The sequence below is a fragment of the Aulonocara stuartgranti genome (genome assembly GCF_965226115.1).
Source record: "Aulonocara stuartgranti genome assembly, chromosome: 23".
Taxonomy (NCBI): Eukaryota; Metazoa; Chordata; class Actinopteri; order Cichliformes; family Cichlidae; genus Aulonocara; species Aulonocara stuartgranti.
Genome location: NC_138958.1, coordinates 2,247,980 through 2,270,462, shown reverse-complemented (window position 1 = coordinate 2,270,462; position 22,483 = coordinate 2,247,980). Strand labels below are relative to the sequence as shown.

Below are 22,483 nucleotides of genomic sequence, written 5' to 3'. Positions count from 1 at the left end.
TCAAGCACAATATTGAGTAAAAGACTTTGCCAGAAAAGGACTGTTGGTTCTCATCCAGCAGTAGAAAACAGATCCTGATCCTATTATATGACAGATCTGCACAGTGGCCGGGTCAGGAAAGACTGAAGCACCTGTTTCTGTAAGGTCTGTGTGCGTCCTTCGCTAGGTGAGCGGGACCTTCTCCTTTCGCACGAAGGGTCTCGACTCCGCTCCTCGGAGTTGCAGCGCGACACATCAGGGGACAGCAGGTGGCGGCGCTCCTTGGATCGCCCTCTCTCGTGACTAATTGTTTCTTTGTGGTTGATTCTAGGACCTGAGAGAACAAGATCAAAGTGCCTTTGAGTCTGTGGCACCAAGACTTTGCAACAGTCTCCACCTGCATTCAGCCTACGTACATTATCATGCATGCCCACTCCCCCCCACTGTCACTCAGCACCGGATGCCTGCAGGGCTGTTCTCAGCCCCCTGCTGTAGACCCTGTACACACAAGTCTGTACACCAACACACCCCACCAACGTCTCATCTCTGATGGAGATGATGAGACAGGGTACAGGGCCGAGGTAGTGCTCAGAGAAAACCTGAAGCTTAACATCCTTAAAACAAAAGAACTCATAATGGACTTCAGGAGGCACAGACAGGTCCTCTGATCGCCATAAATGGAGAATGGGTGGAATCTGTCTCCACCTTCAGGTATCTGGGCACCCACATCTCCGCTGATCTCACCTGGACCCAGAACACCAACGCCCTGGTAAAGAAGGCCCAGCAGCGGCTGCACTTCCTTCACCCAGACCGGGAGCTGCTGCTTCCCTTCTACTACTCCTCAGTGGAGAGCAAGCTCTCCGACTGCCTGGGTGTTGGCAGTGAATATGGCAAATATAGAGATTATATAAATTAGGCATGGAATCAGGATTTTTTTCACTGAGTAACTTATTGAAACAAAGATGTAAACAGAAGAAGAAATGTCAGAAATTCTTTCAGCCTCTAACGAGATGTGGCTGTCGGTTAAGAAGAATTATTTACATATACATTTTATTGCTTTTGTGTTGTATTGCAGTACAAATATTTGCTCAAAATCACTCAGCAAAATATAAAGAATGAGAGGTGGCTCAAGACTTTTGCACAATAGTCTTCTTTTGACCAGTTTCCCCCCAAAACTTTACTCTGAATCAGAATCAAACCACAGCAGCTGCTTCACGGTTGTAATTATGACCTCTGTAGCTCCTCTGTCGGGGCCTGTATGTGGCATCAGGGCTGATCCTCTCCAGAGAGTGCTGTTCCTGCCAGAGACCGTTCACACACTGGTCTCCGATGGTAGAGAAGGAGCGCTTCATCAGCCTACTGTCTGCAGACATCCCAGGCTATATACATGCAAAACAACCAGAAGACGCATTATTTAAGTAACCAGGAATGACACCAACGAGCACACAAACTCACTCTGGTGTCTGTAATAGTCATTTAAAATGTGCGGGCAAATTGTTTCTATTCACTGCTGTCAAGGAGCAAATACGAGCATAATAAATGCGCCCTGTGTGGATTTTAATAGTTTATTGATTTTTAAAGCACCTACTAATATAAGATCTGTTACTGAATATAGGTTTGAATAAAGGTTATTACTGTTTATTACCTGAGGATCAGCAGCCAGCCTGGGCATGGACGACGCTCTGATAGATGCTGTACGCTGAGGTGATTTCATTAGCGTTGGGTCCTGCCGGGCCTGCTGCAGCACTTGGTTATACTCTACTACTTCTGGGACCTGCACAAAGACCACAGAGGAGCAGGCTGAGCAAACCTTATACACTGCTTTTGCTCACACTCGACATTCAAACATCGAATCAACCGCACTGTCATCCTGCTACGAGACAGCGCCGAAAGCTGAAAATCAACATTTTCTCAACCTTCATTGGAACAGATGATTTCGATTTCATAGTTGTTACCAGTGTGTGTAAATGATGATGGTGGTGGTGAATGCGGTAGGGGTGGTAGGGCGAATGGTAATCATCTTCATCGTCTTCCTCTTTCTCCTCTCTGGGGCGGGACAGCGGTTGCAGGAACATCTCTTGGGGAGAGATCGGGCTGAGTGCCACAAAACCTCCTCTGGTACTAAGTGGACGCAGAAAAATATCATGGGTTTGCTTCAACAACCAGAATTTGTATTCTCTGCCATCATAAATAACTGAAAGCTAGTAACTTTTGGAGGAGATTAAAAGTTTAATATTTACAGAGCAGATCCAGCACTATGCCTTAGGAATGACAGGGATTTGGCGTTGCATAGGATTTCTTGTGGAAGAGAGGAAGCATCCATACGCTGGAACATTGGAGCGTGTTTCTACGAGGAGACAAAGAAACATATGGAAACAGGAACAGGTCACTAGGATAAACATACTAGGGTAAGAAACATGAAAATCAAAGGGCCTCCTAACAACACTGCTTATGATACATATGTCAACTATTTAAACAGCTGTTTTATGTGTTTTTATGCGGCTCAGTGCTGCTTTTAAAGCATTTTTTGAATGTCTGTAGGTTCTCGGTCATTCGGGTCATGATGGGTCGTGATAGTCTTAAGAGCCTGAGTTGAGTTCCAACTGAACTTCTCTTTAGCTTCTTCAAGACATTTCACCTCTGATCCAAGAGGCTTCTTCACTTATAAAAACTGATGAAGAGGCCCAGGCATTTAACCTCTGTAGGGTCGTCCTCATTTACCGTGAGAAGGTGAAAGTTGCAAACGGTCCTCGACAGCTGTGAAGCTGTGGGTATAAGGGACTGATCTTGTGGCCATGTTGGCACGGTCCCTGCGAGTGGTTATGTTTTACGGTTCAGATTTTTGTGAAGCTGTATGCAGAGTGCTGTGATAGCACTGGAGTCTTGACCTGTATGTTTCATTTTAGGCCCTTTGCTGTGAAGCATTTCAGTTTTGGGATGTTACTGGGTTTTGGTTTCTGTGTTTAAAAGATCAAATAATCTCAAACTAGTTTCTCAAACAGGATAAATTCCTTGTACTCAAACGGTCTCCACAATCACTAGATTTCATTCCAGTAGAGCACCTTCACTGTGCTGTGGAACAAGAGATTCACACCAACTGTGCAAGTCCATCATGTCAACATGGACCAGAATCTCTGAGGAATGTTTGCAGCATCTGGAGCTGAAGTGCAACTCACTGCTGGAAAGATGCACCTAATAATAAAGTGACCAGTGAGTGTGTAATGTCTTTGTTGTAACATGTGTTTGCTCTCTTCCTCTGGTTTCCTGCGAGCGTGTGGATGTCTGCTTTGTGCTGAATGTGGACTTTTATTCTGCCTGCCTCACCTCCTGCATTTGGGCCTTTTACTCTGCAAACCACAGCACATGCAATTATATTTCGTCTGATTAAGTTAAGTTTTACTTTAATACTGGGCTTGGAGATGACGCACATTTAAAAATAATAACCCTAAGAGCCTAATTTAATATGTAACTATGGCACATTAACATCAGTGGCGGTTCAGCAAGATGAGCAATTTAAAAAAAGCACCTGTTCCTCCAGTTGCTGTCGAAGCTTCTTGGCTTTGCTCTGCTTGTAATAGTCCATGATCATCATGGCAGCATAGATCTTACCTATGGTCATGTCACTGGCTGTAAAGGAGAAGGCAGAAAGCAGTGAGATATTATCCACCTCTATCAAACTGAAACTATTTTCCTGAAATAACGCTGGTGATGGCTCGTAGGGTAATGCAATATATTTTTTTACTGGTAAGTCACGATGTTGATTTTACCTTTGTGAATTGGAACCAGTAGGTCCAGCGTCTTCTGAGAGAGATGAGGCCAGATCACACTAATCTCCTTCTGCAGATCCAAATCCATCTGATTCCTATCTTCCCCTCCTTCAGATAAAAAAATGCCCAAAACACAAAATTAGACATAGAAACTGACCCACATTTAAATAAATGCACGGTGTGTCTGTTTCTGTCTAACCTCTGGCTATCTTGACTTCAAGAGCAGTGCGGATGAGGGCCATCAGGGTGGAGGTGAAGTGGACCGTCATGTCATCGTCCACAGGCATGTTCATCAGAACGAGTCTCTGTTGACATCAGCAAAGGTTTCATAGTCAGTCATAATTCACAATACCAGCCGGCAACATGGCACAGTGCAACCTGAGCAACGACGGCTGTGACTGCTTATCGCTACACGAATTCTGATGCAGAGGTACGTGTACTCAAGCTAATTTTCCAAATACTAATTTAGCAAATGTTAAAATCAAAACATTGCAGAGATGAACAGTTACGAAAGCCAAAACATCACATTCATTATAAAAAACAACTTGATATCAGTGTTCCTCATTTAGATATATTTACATATCTAACATGGGGATAATTAACGGGAAACGGTTTCCCTGTAGCTTAGCTTTAAATTTGTTTTAGTTAAATCCACTTTGAATGAGATTACTGTGATCAATACAGGAGGAGAGAAAAGGCAAGCGGATCATTATTTCTTTAAATGAAGACAACATTTGTATTTAATGCCAAAATAAGACAGAAATAAGACAGATAGCCCAAAAAAAATATTCTTTTACTTGCCCTCTCTTGTCCTTCTATACTTGAAGGTTAAAAAAACAAACACATGCGATGGAGCATGCTTGCAGCTTCACTCAAACAGCATGCATAAAGCGCACAAAACAACGAGGCAACAAGAGGCTGTGGCAGGAGGCACATGCAGACAGGTAGATGGAAGAAACTAAAGTATGAACGCCGTGAGATCATCTGACAACAGACGCTGGCAGATCCAGCATGTCGATGTTTAACAACTTTCTCGTTTACGTCCCCTCTCTGGCTAAATAATCAACAGCAGTAACAATCTGTCTTTCATCCGTCCGAGTTCTCTGCCAGGATGCAAAGCAAACAGGCAAATCATTACTGTAGCGCCAACCATGCCCCAGTGGACACAAACGCAAACTTAAAACTGCTTTAACAAGCAATACTGCATCATATGATCGACACACACAAAAATGCTTTGCCTTTTTCAGTGTGGGACACACAAAATGATGTTTTACAGAGCTCATCTCTGCTGATTGAAATATGAAGGTGGTGCCTGTTAGTCTTGGTGTTCAGTCTACCTTATATGCCACCTTGGAGGGGCATTTCTTGCCCAGGCCTAGAGGTGGTGACATGTTGGTCAACATCTCATACATGTCAGTGTAATGGATACGACCACTGGGGGCGCCAGGTAGCCATGAAGAATGAGGGAATGACAAAAAAGAGAGGAAAGGGAAGGGAAATGAAGTGGACGATGTTGGAGGTGGAGGAGAAATTGAAAGACGATGGAGGTGTAGGGGAAGTGCAGTCCCAAGGGATGGTGGAGGAAAAAGAGGGGTAAAAAAAGAGGAACAAGAATAGAGGAGATACAAGAGAAAGGATTATTCCAGGCAATCACACACGAGGAGACTAAAGCAGGTTGTTTTCTTTCTATGCTGCCAACGGGGCATAGAAATCTGGGAAAGGAGAAAACCTTGGACAGGATGAGAAAAGGAATGACAGCCTTGCTGGATCTGGTGTAAATACTAAATACTTACATTGGGCTGTGCTGTGTGGGAGTGGGAAGAATGACAAACACCTTTAAACCAGATCCAAAAGGTAGAAAGACACTGGACTCCCTCAAACTGGTCAATTATTGTATCAAAATGAGACTCGAAGCATCACAGAGGGGTTTTAGTGTAATTAAAGTGTATCTACTGATTTACAGCTGTGTGGAAATTGAGGAACGTCATGTGCCTTAGTACCCTAAGACTGAATTATTGCCATTCTTTGACCCGATTAACACGCCCCTAACGATCAAGCGGCGGGGAGGGGGGGTCACAGTTGGTGAAGGGAAGGAAAGGCAGGAAAAGAGGAAGTCAGGAAGGATCCAACATCAAAGAGGCAGAGGGGAGGTTTGTTGATATGGGGGAACCAAACCTTGCAAGCCACCCTGTGGGGGCAGTTCTTTCCAAAGCCCAGGGGAGGTGAGATAGTGCGTACAACTTTGTACATCTCCTTATAGTGGATCCTACCACTGGGAAAAACATACAAGTCTTTAGTCACGGTGTAATTACAGACTCATACTATAGTGCACAATAAGGGCCAATGAAGCGCTGTCCTCTAACTCAGCAGTTTTAGAAATTGCAAAAATAAATTGGTGGTGAATAAATCACATTAATCGATTCTTAATCGTCTGATTTTTAAATAAAGCAGTAATACTTCCAGCAGACACAGGTCACTCGCACATTTCCCAAGTCCTGAAGAAAGAGAGTTAGTTATTGTTTGCTTTGCTAAACCCACTGTGGTCTGCAGATCGAACATGTAACAGATATCACAGGATGATTATAACAGATATACCAGGATCGATAGGTGGATGGATATTTTGAACATTTTCCACATTTGTAGATGCAGTTGTTTGGAGATGGTTGAACCTCTGTATAATTCTGCCTCTCTGAGATGCCTGTGAAGTCCTCGTAGTCTAAGGAGCTTGGAAAGAAAAGCATCTGGACTTCTTTAGGTTGCTTGAAGATGTTTCACCTCTCATCCGAGAAGCTTCTTCAGCTCTAGGGTCAAATAGTGGACAATGGACCCCCTAAATGATCCTCTACCTAATCACACGAGCCGAGGTGTGGAGACAGGTGTAGGTCACAATCAGCCGAAGTTTCTGCTCGTGTGATAAAGAAGAAGTAAAGAAGTCCAGACACTTTCCTTCCAAGCTCCGCAGACTCTCTGAGATCCCATTTTAGACCCAATAATGTATTTGACCTGTTACTAACTAACCCAGCAATTAGTTGCTAAACATTCCCCCAGCTGTTTCTTTTTGGTAACAGCTGTTTTTGCTCAACGTGCTGCTGTCATAAAATCCAAAATAAGCTCATCATTTTCATTAAATAATCACATTTTATGTGTTTTATTGTAAATAAAATATGGGTACATGAGACTGACAAACCATTGGATTTTGTTATTATTTACATTTCACGCAGCATTTCAGGTTTTGGAATTGGGCTGTGTAATCATAACGTGGATCCTATCCATGAGACGTATCAGACAAAAGATATTCAACCATTAATATCCAAATATGTTTATTGTTCGCACGTTTAAGGTGCAAACAATAAATGTATACGGCCATTCTCTAAGTAGTGCGATTCATGCTTCACATTTCTGCATCATACTTGTGAAGGTTGCAAGTTGCTGCTAATTTGGTGGAGAATTTTTCACCATTTTTTCACGACTGCAGAGAAACTTTCTTCTCCTCTTGTCTAATTAACAAGCATTACCAGTGATAACGGCGTTACTAACGGCGCTACTTTTTTCAGTAACTAGTAATCTAACTAATTACTATTTCTATCGTTACAACGCCGTTACCATTACCAACAAGAAAATGCGGTCGCGTTACTATTTTTCAACAAACAGACGGTTGAAGCTGTGTTCAGCTTACCGCATGTAAGTAATCTGGGCGCTACAGCTTTTTGGCAAAACACCTGGAGCTCAGGGGGCAAAACAACCACATCAGTGCTGCTGTTTGACTGAGGAAGAGTAAAGTAGTCATGGTAAGCCAATCACATGACCATTTAAAGACAAAGCAACAAGGTGATATATACCAGTTTATAAATTGTGTTGATAGGCCGCGTAAAACCAGAGTCATGATAAACAATATTTTTATTTTTTCCTCAATAGTTTTGTCACGTTTACTGTCTAAAGACAGCGCAGCGAGACCTCTTATTTTTTTGGAGTGGCACAAATAATTTGTGGCATCTTACTGAAGAACAGCTGATTGTTCTGTTGTTTGCCAAAGTTGTACACAGGATTTTAAAATTAATAATTTCTATTTGCATTTAAAGTTAAGAAATATGATTCATTAAACATGTTTGTGGTTGTTACAGTAAAAAATATAACTTTCTACTCTGATTTTATGTTTTTTGTCTGATTTTAGATCAATTGCGTTAATACAGTCTGTCAAAATGAGAACATGACTATAACTTCAGCCACGTGAGGCTGTGCTGAAAAGGATGATACCAAACAAGGCAAAGTAAGTAAGGCAGTTTTTAAAGGTGGAATGTGGAGGGAAAATCAAAAGTAGTTAAAAATGGCCAATTATACCCTGAACCCCAGAGTAAAGCAATAGTTACTTTTCAAGTAATTAATTACTTTTAGAATCTTGTAACTCAGTTACTTTTTTGAAGAAGTAACTAGTAACTATAATTAATTACTTTTTCAAAGTAACTTGCCCAAAGCTGGGCATTACTCTTCACAGGGAATATTCATGAGCGTTACCAGAGAGCACTTGAAATGAAATCTCATTATTCCCTTAAAGTAAAAATATGTGAACGTGCTCTTTTAAAAGTGTCAGAGACCAGTTCATGTATTATATCACAGGTTTCCACATCATATCATAATCATAATACCACCAGTAGATCAACTTTGTGTGTAAACTGGAGTAAAGACTCAAGGATACTGACCAGGCAGCTCGATCGTACTCCCCCCAGATTCGAACAAACTCATCTAGGTGGTGGGGACCCAGGATGGACGAGTCTCGGGTGAGATATTCAAAATTATCCATGATTACAGCCACAAACAGATTCAGCATCTGAATGGAGAAAGCACAAGCTGCATATAAATGTGCCAAACGTGCTGTGGGAAAAACTATGATTATTCTTGTTGCAAATAAATAAAGGGACGAGCAATGGCCAAGATTTTTTTTCTCTTACCAGGAAGGAGCTAAAAAAGATGAATGAAACAAAGTAGAAATAGGCAAAGTCGGAACCACAGCCCCCTTCCGGGTCTGTCGACTCTGATTGGAGCAACGGGTCCGTTTCACACTTCTGTCCTCCCAGACAAGACAACATGATTTCCTGCCACGACTCCCCAGTAGCACTCCTGGATACAAACATTAAACGACACCAGGGGGAAGTAGTTGTCAGGACACAGTCATGCCTGCCATCTGGAGGGTGCAACCAGAGTAAGACTTGCAGCTCCATTTCAGAAACAGCTTTTAGATGCGAGATTTAGTTGTTTAGTGGATAAAACTGAATACTGCAGCCACACGAAGGAAAACACTGGTTAGAGAAAACTGCGACCCTGTCCAATGAACGTGCACGGTAAACTTCTGGACAACCAGCTGATCACCACAACTATCTGCGGATAAAAGCTGAGTGCAGTTAGTGGGCAAGCACAGATTTGTCCTTACTGTAAAGAGGATGCCGTCCTATTTGTTCTGTAATGTGACGGAAATAATGCTAATTTATGCAGTTGTTTCTTTTGCACTGTGTAATGTTTCTAAACGTTGCACTAAATACTTAATAGACTAAAACCTTGACATGTCCTGAATGTATGAGTCAACAACCCAGTTTGCCCATTTTTCATTGATGTTTCTTTTGTTTGCTCATGTTTCCTTTGGTGTCCTAGTTTCCTGTCCCAGCTCTCCTGAGACATTTTTGTGTTTTACTGTAAATAACATATAGATGAGATTTTCATTTGTTCTTATTTACGTTTTACACAGGATTACGGTTTTTTACCTCTGTCTCCCCTGCTGTGTTAGCTCTGTGAAGCTGGCATGTCTCAGTCCTGGACTCCTGGTGTTTTTTACTTCCTGTTTTATTTTGACAGTCGATTGTCCTGTGTGTTATGTTTTGCTTTCCCTTTAGTCTCTTATTAGTATCAGCTGTGTTCCCACCTGTTGCCTGTGTGTCTATTGTCTCAGTTTCCTGTATGCGCCGTGTGGTCCGTGGTTCTTAGTTTCTGCTTATCCAGAATTATTTTGTCTACTCCGGTAGTTCTGCTGCCTCGGAGTTTCTTTCTGAGTTTCTCCTGCACTTGGGTCCTACCTTACCTGCCACACAGTCATCCTTCAAATTTATGCCACATGAGAACAATGTTGAACTCCACCATGAGACATCAACACAACTCAATCACTCAACGCTTCCTTCCAGACATCTGTTTACACGAATCTGTCAAAACTCTCAAAGTGTCTGCCAAGCAATTTGATAACGAGGTAAGAAGTTCAGTGCACTTGACTCAGGGTAGCCCCGGGGACACTGGGACAGTAAAGCTCTTCGCTACTGTAATCTCGCGACATAATTCAGACTACAATAGAGAAACTTATTTACTGGAACTGGAGCGCTGTTAACTGAACCCACATTTTTAGATTACATAGCTTCCAATAGTGCATCTATTTTAATCAGGTTGCAGGTACTGAAGTGTCCTACCTGAATAGCAGCATCAGAGCACCAGAGAAGGATTTAAAGTTGTTGTGCTGGTTAATGTGCGTCTCCTCGTTCAACTTAATGTTCCCAAACACCTGATTGACACACACAAACAGGCAAACGAGGACAAACTTACTGTTGCTCTGAAGGATTTATTTCACCATAAAAATACACCTAGGATGCAGGGGAACTTCTCACCTGCATGCCAATGATGGCATAGATGAAGAAGAGCATGGCAATGAGCAGGCAGACGTAGGGCAAAGCCTTAAAGGACTGAACAAAGGTCCACAACAGAATACGGATGGTGTAGCCTTGTCTCAGCAGTTTAATCAGACGGGCTGCTCGGAACAGCTTCAAGAAACTCATGTTGATCGTATCAACAAACTGGCAGAGAGACACAAGATGGGAGAAGTTGAATACTGTGACAGCATATTGAAGCAGAGGAATAGTGCTTTTTGTTTTTTACCTGCAGGTCTACCACGATCTCAGTGATGCTGCCCAAAACGGTGATGAAGTCAAAAATGTTCCACGTGTCTCGAAAGTAGTTCTGTTGAAACAGGAAAGCTGCTCTGAGCCATTTCCAAACACTTGTTGAATTCACTCTAAGGCTTTGCGTGTTTTTGTCTCCTCTCACCAGAAAGCCAAAGGCCAAGATCTTAAGGATGCACTCGACAGAGAAGAGAACAGTGAAAGCCGTGTTCAGGTGCTTCAGCACAGCCTCGTACGCCGGCGGGGCAGAGTAATACTGGAAACGCAAAAGCGGCAACATGTAAATATAAAGTGATCTTTATTATGAGGAGAAGTGGATCGTTTTCCAGCCTGTTCACTGCGCATCAACCTCCTCTCTGATGGGTGTGAACCCTGCACTCTGTAGATCTGCAGGTTGATGGAAGATTCCTACAGACCAGTGGCGGCTCCTGAAAAAAATCTCAGGGGGGGCAATTTTTATGATATCGACTAAAATGACCCATTTAACCCTTTAAGACCTACCATAGAACCAAGTTCGCCAGAGCTTATATTATATTTTTACATGCTGTGGAGCCATTTTTGGGAGCATTTCAAGTTGCTATACATCAATACAACCATTATAGCCCAAACTTTAATAATATGTCTGCATTAGGTGCATAGTAATTACATAAATTGCAAAAAAGTGCAATAAACTACAAAAAAATTGAAAATCGTTTTTGTTTTTTTAACATATATTTCTAGTTAGAGAAATTTAAGAGGCTTATCCCTCAAAACTGTAAATACAAAAAAGTTACACAAACTAGTTTCCCACCACAGGAAATTTATTTTGAGTGTCTTCATAGTTTTATTTTTGAAATACACCAATTTTTATATACTGCAGGAAAAACAAAAATAAATATTATAGTGCAAATTTGCAAAATAACAGCATATGCATCAAAATAAACTATTTCCAGCAGTGCAATATGAGTCTTAAGCATCCCAGAAACGACACAGAAAGTCATAAAGTCAAACATAACTTTTTAAAACACATAACAAGTAAAACACAAGCTCATAAGGCCTCGATCGTAAAAAACTACATTTCCGCAAAATGACGTCACTTCCGGTTTCGGGCAGGTCATGCGGTCATGTGATAGTTCGCGCTGATGGACGTAGGAAGTGTTACAAACAGCTGATGGATCGGCGAAGCGTGTTTCTGGAATATCATGTTTTTGTTGCTGCAAGTGATTTTTATGCAGTTTTTGCAAAGCTATATGTGGAAGGAAACTGTGACCGAGGACAAGCTGATGGCATAAGATGTAAGTACAACTCCTCCAGTTTCATATGCAAAAAAAATTATTGCGCTAGCTTACTTGGTTGCAGAGCTACCGGGATTTAAAAATAGTTACGCAAAACAGAGCGTGCCCGCTCCGATCGGCTGTAAAGGGTTAATGAGTACATCAAACAACACAATTTTAATTTAAATTTAAAATGAACAACCATATTCTGGCCATTTGTATAGATTTGTAAAAATGAACATGAACAGATTTTTTTTTTTTTTTTTGAATGAATGAAAAATAACTATTGAAAACAACAACTGTAAACTGATTGGGGGGGGTGGGCTAAATGCGTCCCCGCATTGCTAGCTCAAAAGCACCACAAAACTTAATACAATCGATGATTTTAGATAAAATATGACGGTTTTTATCTACCTCTTCGTTGTGCCTTCTTAAAGCAATCCGATGTCCATCATCTAGCTGCGCCGCTATGCTAGTTTTCCCTAGCACAGCTAGCTTTACACTGTTGTCCATATGAACTCGTGAGCTTTCATGTTTCTTGATTCGTTCGGAGAGGTGCTTTAAGTCGGTTTGTCCAGATTGTGTCCACGTCAAATCACACTTGTCACTTTTGAACAGTATGCACGGGAAACAAAAAAGTGCATTAGCTGTTCCACAGCCTGTCAGCCACGACTTGCGCTGGAACCAACTCCGACAAAAAGTCCTGTTGTATGCTTTTGACTTCTCCTTCGTTGCCTGGGTTAGTTGAATTTCGGGCTTGTCAGGTCCCAACTCTTTAACTTGCAGTTTTTCTGCCATTGTCCTTCTGGCAAAAGGGTAGGTTAGAAGCGATCTAACCGAATTTGGGGGAGGCTGTGCCTCAACCGTTAACAATACCGCTGCCATCGTCTCTCTCTGACCTTATAGCTCACTTAGGCTACTGACTGAGGTAAAATTCTAGAACAGCAAATCTTCGCGCGTTTTCTGCAGGGGCGCAATTTTAAGCGCCCCCAAACCATTTAATTCAGCGACGCTGATAGGTCAAATATTTATTATTTTCCCCTGGCAACCATTTAATGATAGGCTATTTCGCTGCATATCAAGGGCGCTTTGACGAGCGCCCCAGAAGAAGAAAAACACCGTTTGTTGGTTGAACTTTAATGAGTCAGCTGGTGAAAATGTTAAAATACGCCTGGCTGTATATGGGCACACACATAGTAAAACTATCATTGATGAATTTTTTAAAAATATATATTTTTACTCCTCCACATTTGGGGGGGCGGAGCCCGAGCGCCCCCTATGGGCCAGCCGCCACTGCTACAGACCCATAAATAGTGCCTCTGTCTCTGCACCTCTCATCTGTCGCACTATAAAAGGAGTCATTCCTCTAGGGGCGGCGGCCACAGTTAATGAGGTCATGCAAAATAGCAGCGCACGGACATTATAGATCAATATTTAATACAGGCTGAGTCACTGAGCGCCTGTCTGTCTGAACAACCAGCACAACCCCAGAAGAGGCCAGATCAGAAAATAAATACTGCAAAAACATCAGCAGATCCAAACGCAAACATCACAGCGCGTTCAGGCGGCGCCGAGAGACGAGCACATCCTTTATTTTACCGCAGAGTGACGCATCTCGGCTTATTTTAAACCCAAAGTGTTAACAGTCGCACTTTCATCACAGAATATGTTGCCGAGAAGTGATGCAAGGTGTGCTTTCCTATCAGCAAATGGATGTGTGGAAAATAACACACCAGACTAAGTCACTGCAGAGAAAGGAAAGACGTGAGGCAGATAATAGCGCTTCTGCTTTCATTTATCACTAATCTAATGCTCTGCTCTCATTAAAAAATGCAAAATTTAATAAGTTCTCTGATTTCTTTCCTGTCGTTTCCTCCTTTTCCTCACCTTCATCATCAGCACGATAGTGTTGAGCGCAATCATGGCCAGGACGGTGTACTCGAACGAAGGCGACACAACGAAATGCCACAAACGGTACTGGAACGTGTGCCGATTCTGCGGCATGTATCGGGTCAGGGGCTTGGCGCTGATGGCAAAGTCTATGCATGCCCTCTGAAATACAGAGAGAACCACAGTTAAAACACGGCAGTAAGCACAAAGAATCAGCTGTGCCGTAAAATAAATGTGAGGAAATTCTGATTAGACAAAAGCAAAAGACTCGCTGACTCTAAGAGAATGAATTGTGTGCTGTATTTTTGATTGATGGGGCTTTTCCATGTCTGATCTTTAACATTATTGACTGCCAAGAAGAGCTGCGAGCAGCATCCTAACTAGCATATTTAATTTCACTAGATTGTACCAATACTGATTCCTGCATGTCATCACCTCATTCTTCTCCAGGCTGCACTCCTCCATCATCTTATCTCCCTGCTCCTGGAAGGTGATGATGATGAGAGCCACAAAAATGTTGACGAAAAAGAACGGGAAGACGACAAAGTAGATGACGTAGAAGATCGACATCTCCATCCTGTTGCCGTGGCTCGGACCTCTGTCCTCTTCTGTCACATCCACAGAGTGCTGCAGAACCCTGGGAAAGCAGCGGTGCAATGCTAAACCAATGCTGATATAGATGCTAATCAAACCATGACCGACAAGAACCAAACAGCCTTTATATCAGCCTTCATATCGGTCCTAGGACGGTGTGTGGAGGAAATTTTGAAGAAGCTCCAGCAACGCCTGTAGTGTAAAGAGCGTTTCGTCATCGGTGACGCCCCTGATGAAGGCTGCAGACCAAAATGCTGCTCAAGCAAAAACAACAAAGTCTAGAAGCGCTGCTGGAGCTTCAGCCTTCTTCTCCGTGCCTCCTGGAAGTAGTGAAGTTGTGCCAGAAAGCGTTACTCTGTGCAGGAAACTTTCTCTTTCTGAACATTATTAGATCATGTGTTGCAGCAGCTTTTTCTTCTGAAATTGTTTTTAAGAATTTGTTCGCCAGGATGGAGAGCAAATACCAATTTCCTAAGTGGCTGAGGAAATCATTTCCAGAGGTTTATTTCCTGGCAACTGCCAATTAAGAAGGGCTGGGACAGTGCAAACCCACGAGCCCCGTTTAATCTGTAGCCTGAGATTAAAAAATTGCAATATAGTTCTTGAATGAATCACATCTAATAAATTTCCTTCATGAAAGGTCACACTGGAACCAGAGGACAAGCCAGATGTTAAATTGTTATAAATGCACATAAAATTAAACAAGGCTCCAATGAAAGAAAGCTGAAATTGGCACGAATATCTAAAGTTAACTCACTGAGGCCATCCCTCTCCAGTGGAAACCGTGAAGAGAGTAAGGAGCGCCCAGATGACGTTGTCGTAGTGGAACTCATGCCTCTTCCACTCTCTTCTCTTCACCTCTTTCTTGTCTTTCCCGTAGTCAATATAGTAACCCCTGAAGGAACATACAACCATCGTGGTGAGGTTGTTTTTGTCATTGTCGTCACTGGTCTTGGTTTCCCTTTGCCCCCTGCTTCACCTCCCACCCTCAGCCTCAACTTCAACCACACCCAACTCAACACACAGACGTTCATACCATCACGCTTACACATTCAGGTTTATTAACCGCATTCTCCTCAAGTTACAATTTAATGTATAAAATGTAGAGATATAAGAGAGCATTACTGGCAGTCTTTCTCTGTGTCCTTCGAACTATCGGTGCAGTAGAAAAACTTCCCCTTGAAGAGTTGAACAGCGATGACGGCAAAGATGAACATAAAAAGCTTGTAGACGATTAAGATGTTGAAGACGTTCTTCAGAGACGTCACTACGCAGTCAAACACCGCCTGGAAGAGAGGAACACGGATACTGATCAACCATGGCCAGTCCCCGCTTCTTTATATTTTGCTTCCAGGAAGCCAGACCACCTCGCTATTTTTACAGTGGTGCTGAGCAATACTTCTCCAGGCTTTCTGATGGAGATCTGATCAGTTAGAACGGGTCTCCACGCTTCAGTGCTCACAGTTTGCTGCTCATGCTTTATTACTCTTGTCTGTCTGTTCATTTGGTTTCTGTTCTCTCTGGTTTGCAACAAACAGTTATAAGAAAAACACAGAACAGACCCTCATGTGCAAGGTTCCCTCTAATTCCTCATGTGTCAGAGCAAAAACTCCCTGAGCTCAGGACCACTGTGAGCAGCAGCAGACGTGTGCATGCACTGTGGTCACGCCAGCATCAAATCCATCCAAGTTGCATGGTTTATTAAAATAATCAAATTACAGCATTTCTGTTATAGTACTTTTAATTAAGTGCTATAACTCACTTAACAATGAAAAATCTTGTTCATGACCTGTAGCATGTTGGCACTACTGGAAGTAAAATAGGTTGAATTGCAATTTTGAAAACACACTCAACATGTTTTTATAAAGCTCTGCGTGAAGTTCCTGCTGTGGTCTGGGAGAGAGTCCTGTAACTCTTTGTCTGCAAAATACAGTATATAATGACCAATGTTGGGCAAGCCATTTTGAAAAAGTAATTAATTATAGTTACTAGTTTAAAAAAAGTAACTGAATTTTGCAAACAACAAAGTTATTTGCAGCTATTTATCTAAAAATGCAGTCAATGCGTTTTTTTTTAAATAACTATTTACAGAACAATCAGCAGTTGTGCATCAAATAGGATGCCACACAAATTATTTGTGCCACTCGGAGGAGCCTGATACCTGCAGGCCCGACAGCAGCAGGTGTATCACTCCACCTGTTTTTAACCTGGAGACAGTATTTACATTGTAATCTGCCTTTAGTAGCTTTTTGGCAGCACATTCAGCAGTCACCTCATTGTTCTGACACACACAGCAAAACTGTCTGCTACACAACACACTGACTGTAGACTCCAAGCACGCTAAACGTCACAAATCTCTAACATCTCAAAACTCTCTCTCTTTCGCTCTTCCTAAACAACCAAATGCTGCGTCGCCATGTCATTTTCTGATTGGTTGACATGGGATATTTTTCCACCAATAGGAAAGGGTGGGGTTGTTTTTTTAAACTCACAGGCAGAGCGCTTTCTTCCCGTGGTAAAAAACAACAACGACACTATTCAGAAAAAAAAACACAATAAAAAACATAATGAATAATAACTCTCGTTTTATAAAAGCTGGTATTTAGTTTGAAGTCCACACTTTTCCCGTCAATTGTTCCGTCTGTCCTGCTCACATCGCCACTGGCTGTACGCGTTGTCATTAGCGTGTCTTCACTCCACATCGGCCATGCTGCTTTGCTAGCTAAAACACTGGTGGCGGCACATAAGGACGCTGTCACAGCTGCATAACACTAATGTGAATCGCATTATAAGTCACCGGTCACTTACTGACTCACACTGCAAAACAACACAATGTTACGTATTTATTTTAATTTCAATTGTGGTTGAGCTTTTTTGTGCGCAGCGCAGAGTTCCTGTGTGCAGTGACCGGGTCGCGCGCGCAGGTTTGAAGGACCATTGCATATGTAACCTGTTGTAGTACACAGCTAACGCAGGCATAAACGTTCTCCGTGTTATCGTCGGGTCTTACCACGACGTAACTGTTGTTGGGATTTAGTGCTACATAAATAAAAGTGAACTGACATAACAGGAAACAAAGGAAACTCTAAACCTGAAGCAACGTGCAAGTTCATGCTTGAGCTCTGACATACAAATGTATGTGACTGTCAACATTTTTACCAAATTTAAATTCTGTCTTTTAAATTTTTATTTAATTTGATTTCTCTTTGGTATAAGAGTATATATATATTTTTAATGAACTGCCTCATCAAAACCAAAACAGACAAATAAGCCAACTACAGTCAAAAGCATTTCACACCTTTAGTTTAGGAAGCCTCTTGATGGTCTTCAGTGGTCTGAGGACGCGCAACACCCTCAGAGATTTGATGGTTTTGATATCCCGTCCTTTGTTATTTCTGTACAGAAACACACAGCGTGAACATCGTTAATGCCCCATTTTGGCCTCTTCTTCTTCTTTTTCACCTTTAACCCACAACAACATGTCACAACATGTATAACACGTTTTACTAATTTGGCATTCTGCAGAAATTTAAATGACTACATTTAAAGTTAGTATTTTTCATAAGAGAGGACTTTTCTTAGTCTTTTACCCCATCACATTGCTGCTGGTCAATCCCACAGAGGCATCATCCACAGACAGTTAAAGCAGGAGAGAGGGACATTTATAACAACAGTTACAAACCCATAAAGGAAATGGAACAGACTGTGATGCAAAAGATAACTTACAGTTGATTTAGAGACACTTTTGTGTTAAGACATATGATTAGCTCATGAGACTAATAAAAATAAATCACGTGACTGACGTGAGGGCGAAGGCCACCAGCGCTCCCACCACCACGACGAAGTCGAGCATGTTCCACAGGTCTCTGAAGTAGGAGCCATCGTGGAGGAGCAGACCCTGATCAATCATCTGGAGACAGCACAGAGCCAGGCGGCGAGTTAGAGGTGATAATGAGTCAGCGAGGAAAGATTACAGCCCTCAACTTGCTGCAATAAATCCATGTTTGTTACTTCAAGGCTGAAACACAGCAGAGGGTCGTAATTCTAACATAAAACTGGTTACTTCAACTTCTTTGGTAGTCAGATATGTTTTCATAAGAAACCGTTTTTCTGTGTTTGTTCTGTCTGTTGCTGAACTCATCCAGCTAAACCACAGGATGTCTTTGAATTTAAACCCATTAGATACATTTACATGATTCAGCAGCATTTCTTCTGACATTTTTTCATAATAACTCACCTTTATTATCATTTCAAACGTGAAGACTCCAGTGAACACGTAGTCAAAATAGCGCAGAACCTGTAAAGTCACAGCCAGAGACGCTTTAGAAATATCCGAGATGACACACAAAGGGCGCAGAAAACAATTTCACAATGTTTTTTCTTTCATATGCTTCCTGATAGTCGCTTAGCAGGAAAAAGTCCCCTCAAATGACATTAATGCAGCACAGGATTAGCCCCGCTCCTCCAGTGAATAACCAGGCTCAGTGTGTTTCAGACCTCATTTGCCACACTCATCAGATATAATTGCCCCCCCCATCAAGCGGCCTTTTGCAAAACAGTTTAAGGATTTTTTCCCTTCTGTTCTTAATGATATTTAATCTGCTTACCTGAGGGGAGCTGAGAAACCCACAGTGCTGATAAAGCGTGATCGAACTCGTATCTCAGGATGAGAGTGATTAAAAAAGCAGAAAGACTGGATCCTCCACTGAGACAATCGTGCAACACCTGCCTCAGACAGGTGATTCGTACATTAGTGTGAACACAAACCTTATTCCAGTGCGACGAGGTGGCTACAGGGTCCTCAGCAGCCAGTGCGATACTACTAGCAGCAATGACCAGAAGGATGGACATCTCAAAGTACCTGAGGTTCACCACATAATGACACGCTCGACGCACACTGGAGAGAGCAGAGTGGAGACCACGTAAGGCACAGGCAAAGAAGAAGACTAAACGTTTAGCCACAGTTTATACACTAATATGAAAGGATTACAAATTCATATGAAAATGGAGAATTTAAAAAAAATCTACATTTTGTTTTCTTTTTTGTTCATTTCAAACAAATATCCCATTCGGTTCCAACTTCTCCTCATGTCACCAAGCTGTGCTGTTTCAGACTGAAAAGCAACTAAATAAAAGATAAATTAAGAGGATTTAGAGTCATGACACATCCGAGAAACATTTCTGTTGAGTGCCTGATCATCTTTATCAGAACACAAGAGTGAGAGCTGCAGCTTCTTCCTCAGTTTGCTGTCTGCGACATCTCACAGCTAGAAAACTTCGCTCTGAAAGGCGTCTCTGAAGAAATGTTTCTGACTGTCATTTCATGACGATGCATAACACGTCACAGAGCTGATCTCAGTAAATGCCACAGGTTTGCCACAGGTATTAAAGGGTGACACACTGCAGAGCGTTGTGTTAGCAACAGTTGCACAGGAATATTTACTGACAGCATTTTGTGTTGTTGCATTTTAAGATGATCTCATATTAAATATTGAAGTTAAGTGGCACAGGTAACGAAACAAACAGCTAAGTGGATTTAACCCTTTAAAGCCTGAACCACGAAATAATTTAGAGAAAATGTTAATTTGCATAAATGATTTTAAATGTTTATCATATTGTTGGCCTTTTTGCAATTTTTAGTTTTGCTTATTTTGCTTTTTGTCCGAAAAAACAAAACAAAACATAACACAGAAATCTCAAAAATGTACTAAAACTCATGAATCAAACACTTTGACTTTAAAGGGTTAAATCCAAGTGTGTCGCTACATTTGACTGGACCACCAGTTTTTGCAAAATGTCATGAATTATTCTACTCATGCTACGCTGACAGCAATCATGTGTTTTTCACATTCACAGCCTGAATGCATGAATATTCTGCAGCTGTTAGCTGTTTAATTTAATGGATTGTTTGCTTTTAAAGACTGAAACCTCAAAAACAAACCCCTTGATCTTCATTTAAGACTGAGAAAATGCCAGATTTATAAAACCACTGACACTTAAAGCCATATTAAACTACTTATTTCTCCATTTAATTATTGGCTTTTGGGTTTACAAGGTGCACTTGAATGCACCGTTAATTTAACAGAGTATTTTGAGAGTTAGCTGCTTGAAACCCAATGGGTTCAAGCCCAGATAATCCAGGCATTACTTACTGTGAGGTTGTCTGGCAACTAGAGGAGACTCTGAAACACGAGAGTGCAATTGACCTTCTAATCAAACTCTCTGCAGTCCTACTTCACTATTATTCCCCGTCACACAGACATGATACAATAGTCCATGTAAGAGACAGCAACTTACGGGTTGTCAGGTTTGAAGATGAACATACTGTCTGGGATCACAGAGTTGGCCGGCTTCATCTCTTCTGATTCCTCCTTCTCTGACTTACACTGTTCAGGGTCCTTACTGTTGACTGCAGGAGGTCAGGAGAAGGAGATTCTGTTTTTATCACAGTCTGCCCACTAGGACAGCATTAGCCTCAGAAAGCCAACCTAAACACTGAAAGTTTTCTGTGGCGACTTTTAACCAGAAAAGAGAGGTGATGAAGTCTAGCAGCGGTAAGCCGTGAACTGTGGGGCCCGGCTTAGGTGATGACATGACTCACTGTTTCCTAGAATGCGTTATCTCTGGAGGCTACAATGTAAATTAAGTGTGATAGATATGAGATCAAGCACGTCCCTATAACTGCATCCTTACTCAGAGCTTTACTAGAACATTTCAAAAATGCTTTTTTGAGTTTATAATAGCTGCAGATCATCCACCTGTGAGAATGGAAACCAGTCCCACGTAAACGATCACTGATGAGCTTTCAGACGAGGCTGCAAATACGAGCAGCCTCGTCACAAACCATTAGAGAAAACAAGAAATTACCTGAAAATCACAAATCTACATTTGGTCCATTACCTTTGATTGTGGAGAGCTCGAGAGATGACTGCACATTGGGCACTTCGACGATCACGCTGGAGCTCAGCTGAGATTTATCCCGTTCCTGCTGCATCTCTGTTTCTTCTTTGTTGTCCTCTGGGACAGCAGGCGCAGGCGGCTCCGAAGGCTGAGGAGGTTCTTCTTGCTTCTGGGGACACTGATCACCAGTGTGGCTCTGGTTATCTGCTGGAGCGCTGTCCCCTTCTGCACTCTTATCACTCGGTCTGGAGATGGAGAGAGGAACACGTTACTGGACAGATGTGAGCAGCAGCTGTCCTGCTGTGACACGCTCGCAGCAGGACAGCTGCTGCTGGGTGGCGAATCTATCGACTCCAAAGCTGGAGAAGAAATAAAAGTTTGAGTATAAAAGACATAAGAAGAGATTAGAGTAGTACAGTTCAGTCACTGGTCACACAAATGAGAGTTTTACAAATGAAGACTTAAAGGAAACATACTGAGATCAATTAAAAGAGCAGTTTAAAGCCAAGTGTGAAATGTTGACCTCGGTCCTTTCAACATCTCTGACGTGGCATGAAATGACCAAAAACCATGACAGATTAGATCGTCTCTTGCATCTTGTTTGCCAGATCGTTTGTCAGCTCTGCTGACATGGATGGAGAATAGGGAGATAATTTTATGTACAGGTGCCAATGAATGGTTGATGAAAGGACCTTAAGCTGTGGCATGCTAGTTCAAACAACTGCAAATCCACGCACACTTCGGTCAATGATTCCTCGCAGAAACGTTAGATTTATCTTTTGAAAACTAATATTAGATTAAATTAGGTTTGAATTTCATTAAAATGGTCAAAGGTGCATGAACGAAAAAAGCTATTAATTTGTTATCTTAATAATAATGATAATAATAATAATAATAATGGATACTTTATTGATCCCCATGGGGAAATTACTTGTTTTTCTCTGCATTTGACCCATTCACTCAGTGAAGCAGTGGGCAGCCCACTAAGCAGGCGCCCGGGGAGCAGTGTGTAGGACGGTACCTTGCTCAGGGGTACCTCAGGGTAGCCGTTAAGTGGATTCGAACCGCCGACCTTCCGATCATGGGGCGACCACTTTACCTACTGAGCTATCCCTGCCCCTTATTTAATATCTTATTAGAAGTTGTGTTTTTTCTCCATTGTACAACATGT

General features: G+C 42.0%; 1 protein-coding gene across 1 annotated transcript in view; it reads right to left on the bottom strand.

The window, feature by feature from the left end:
• The window catches only part of LOC309700556 (voltage-dependent R-type calcium channel subunit alpha-1E-like), a 63,340-nt gene that overhangs the window by 2,612 nt on the left and 38,245 nt on the right, over positions 1–22,483 (bottom strand). Inside the window, exons 19-43 of the mRNA XM_082524155.1 lie at positions 21,313–21,557; positions 20,710–20,821; positions 19,180–19,309; positions 18,650–18,709; positions 18,216–18,322; positions 17,711–17,807; positions 15,538–15,698; positions 15,170–15,307; positions 14,254–14,455; positions 13,816–13,980; positions 10,821–10,931; positions 10,653–10,733; positions 10,385–10,570; positions 10,190–10,281; positions 8,693–8,861; positions 8,444–8,571; positions 5,922–6,018; positions 3,946–4,051; positions 3,747–3,854; positions 3,506–3,606; positions 2,220–2,326; positions 1,935–2,100; positions 1,625–1,753; positions 1,211–1,358; positions 132–313 (exon numbers count right to left, since the gene is read on the bottom strand). Coding sequence (XP_082380281.1) covers positions 132–313; positions 1,211–1,358; positions 1,625–1,753; positions 1,935–2,100; positions 2,220–2,326; positions 3,506–3,606; positions 3,747–3,854; positions 3,946–4,051; positions 5,922–6,018; positions 8,444–8,571; positions 8,693–8,861; positions 10,190–10,281; positions 10,385–10,570; positions 10,653–10,733; positions 10,821–10,931; positions 13,816–13,980; positions 14,254–14,455; positions 15,170–15,307; positions 15,538–15,698; positions 17,711–17,807; positions 18,216–18,322; positions 18,650–18,709; positions 19,180–19,309; positions 20,710–20,821; positions 21,313–21,557 — 3,328 coding nt within the window. The remainder of the gene's footprint in view (positions 1–131; positions 314–1,210; positions 1,359–1,624; positions 1,754–1,934; positions 2,101–2,219; positions 2,327–3,505; positions 3,607–3,746; positions 3,855–3,945; positions 4,052–5,921; positions 6,019–8,443; positions 8,572–8,692; positions 8,862–10,189; positions 10,282–10,384; positions 10,571–10,652; positions 10,734–10,820; positions 10,932–13,815; positions 13,981–14,253; positions 14,456–15,169; positions 15,308–15,537; positions 15,699–17,710; positions 17,808–18,215; positions 18,323–18,649; positions 18,710–19,179; positions 19,310–20,709; positions 20,822–21,312; positions 21,558–22,483) is intronic.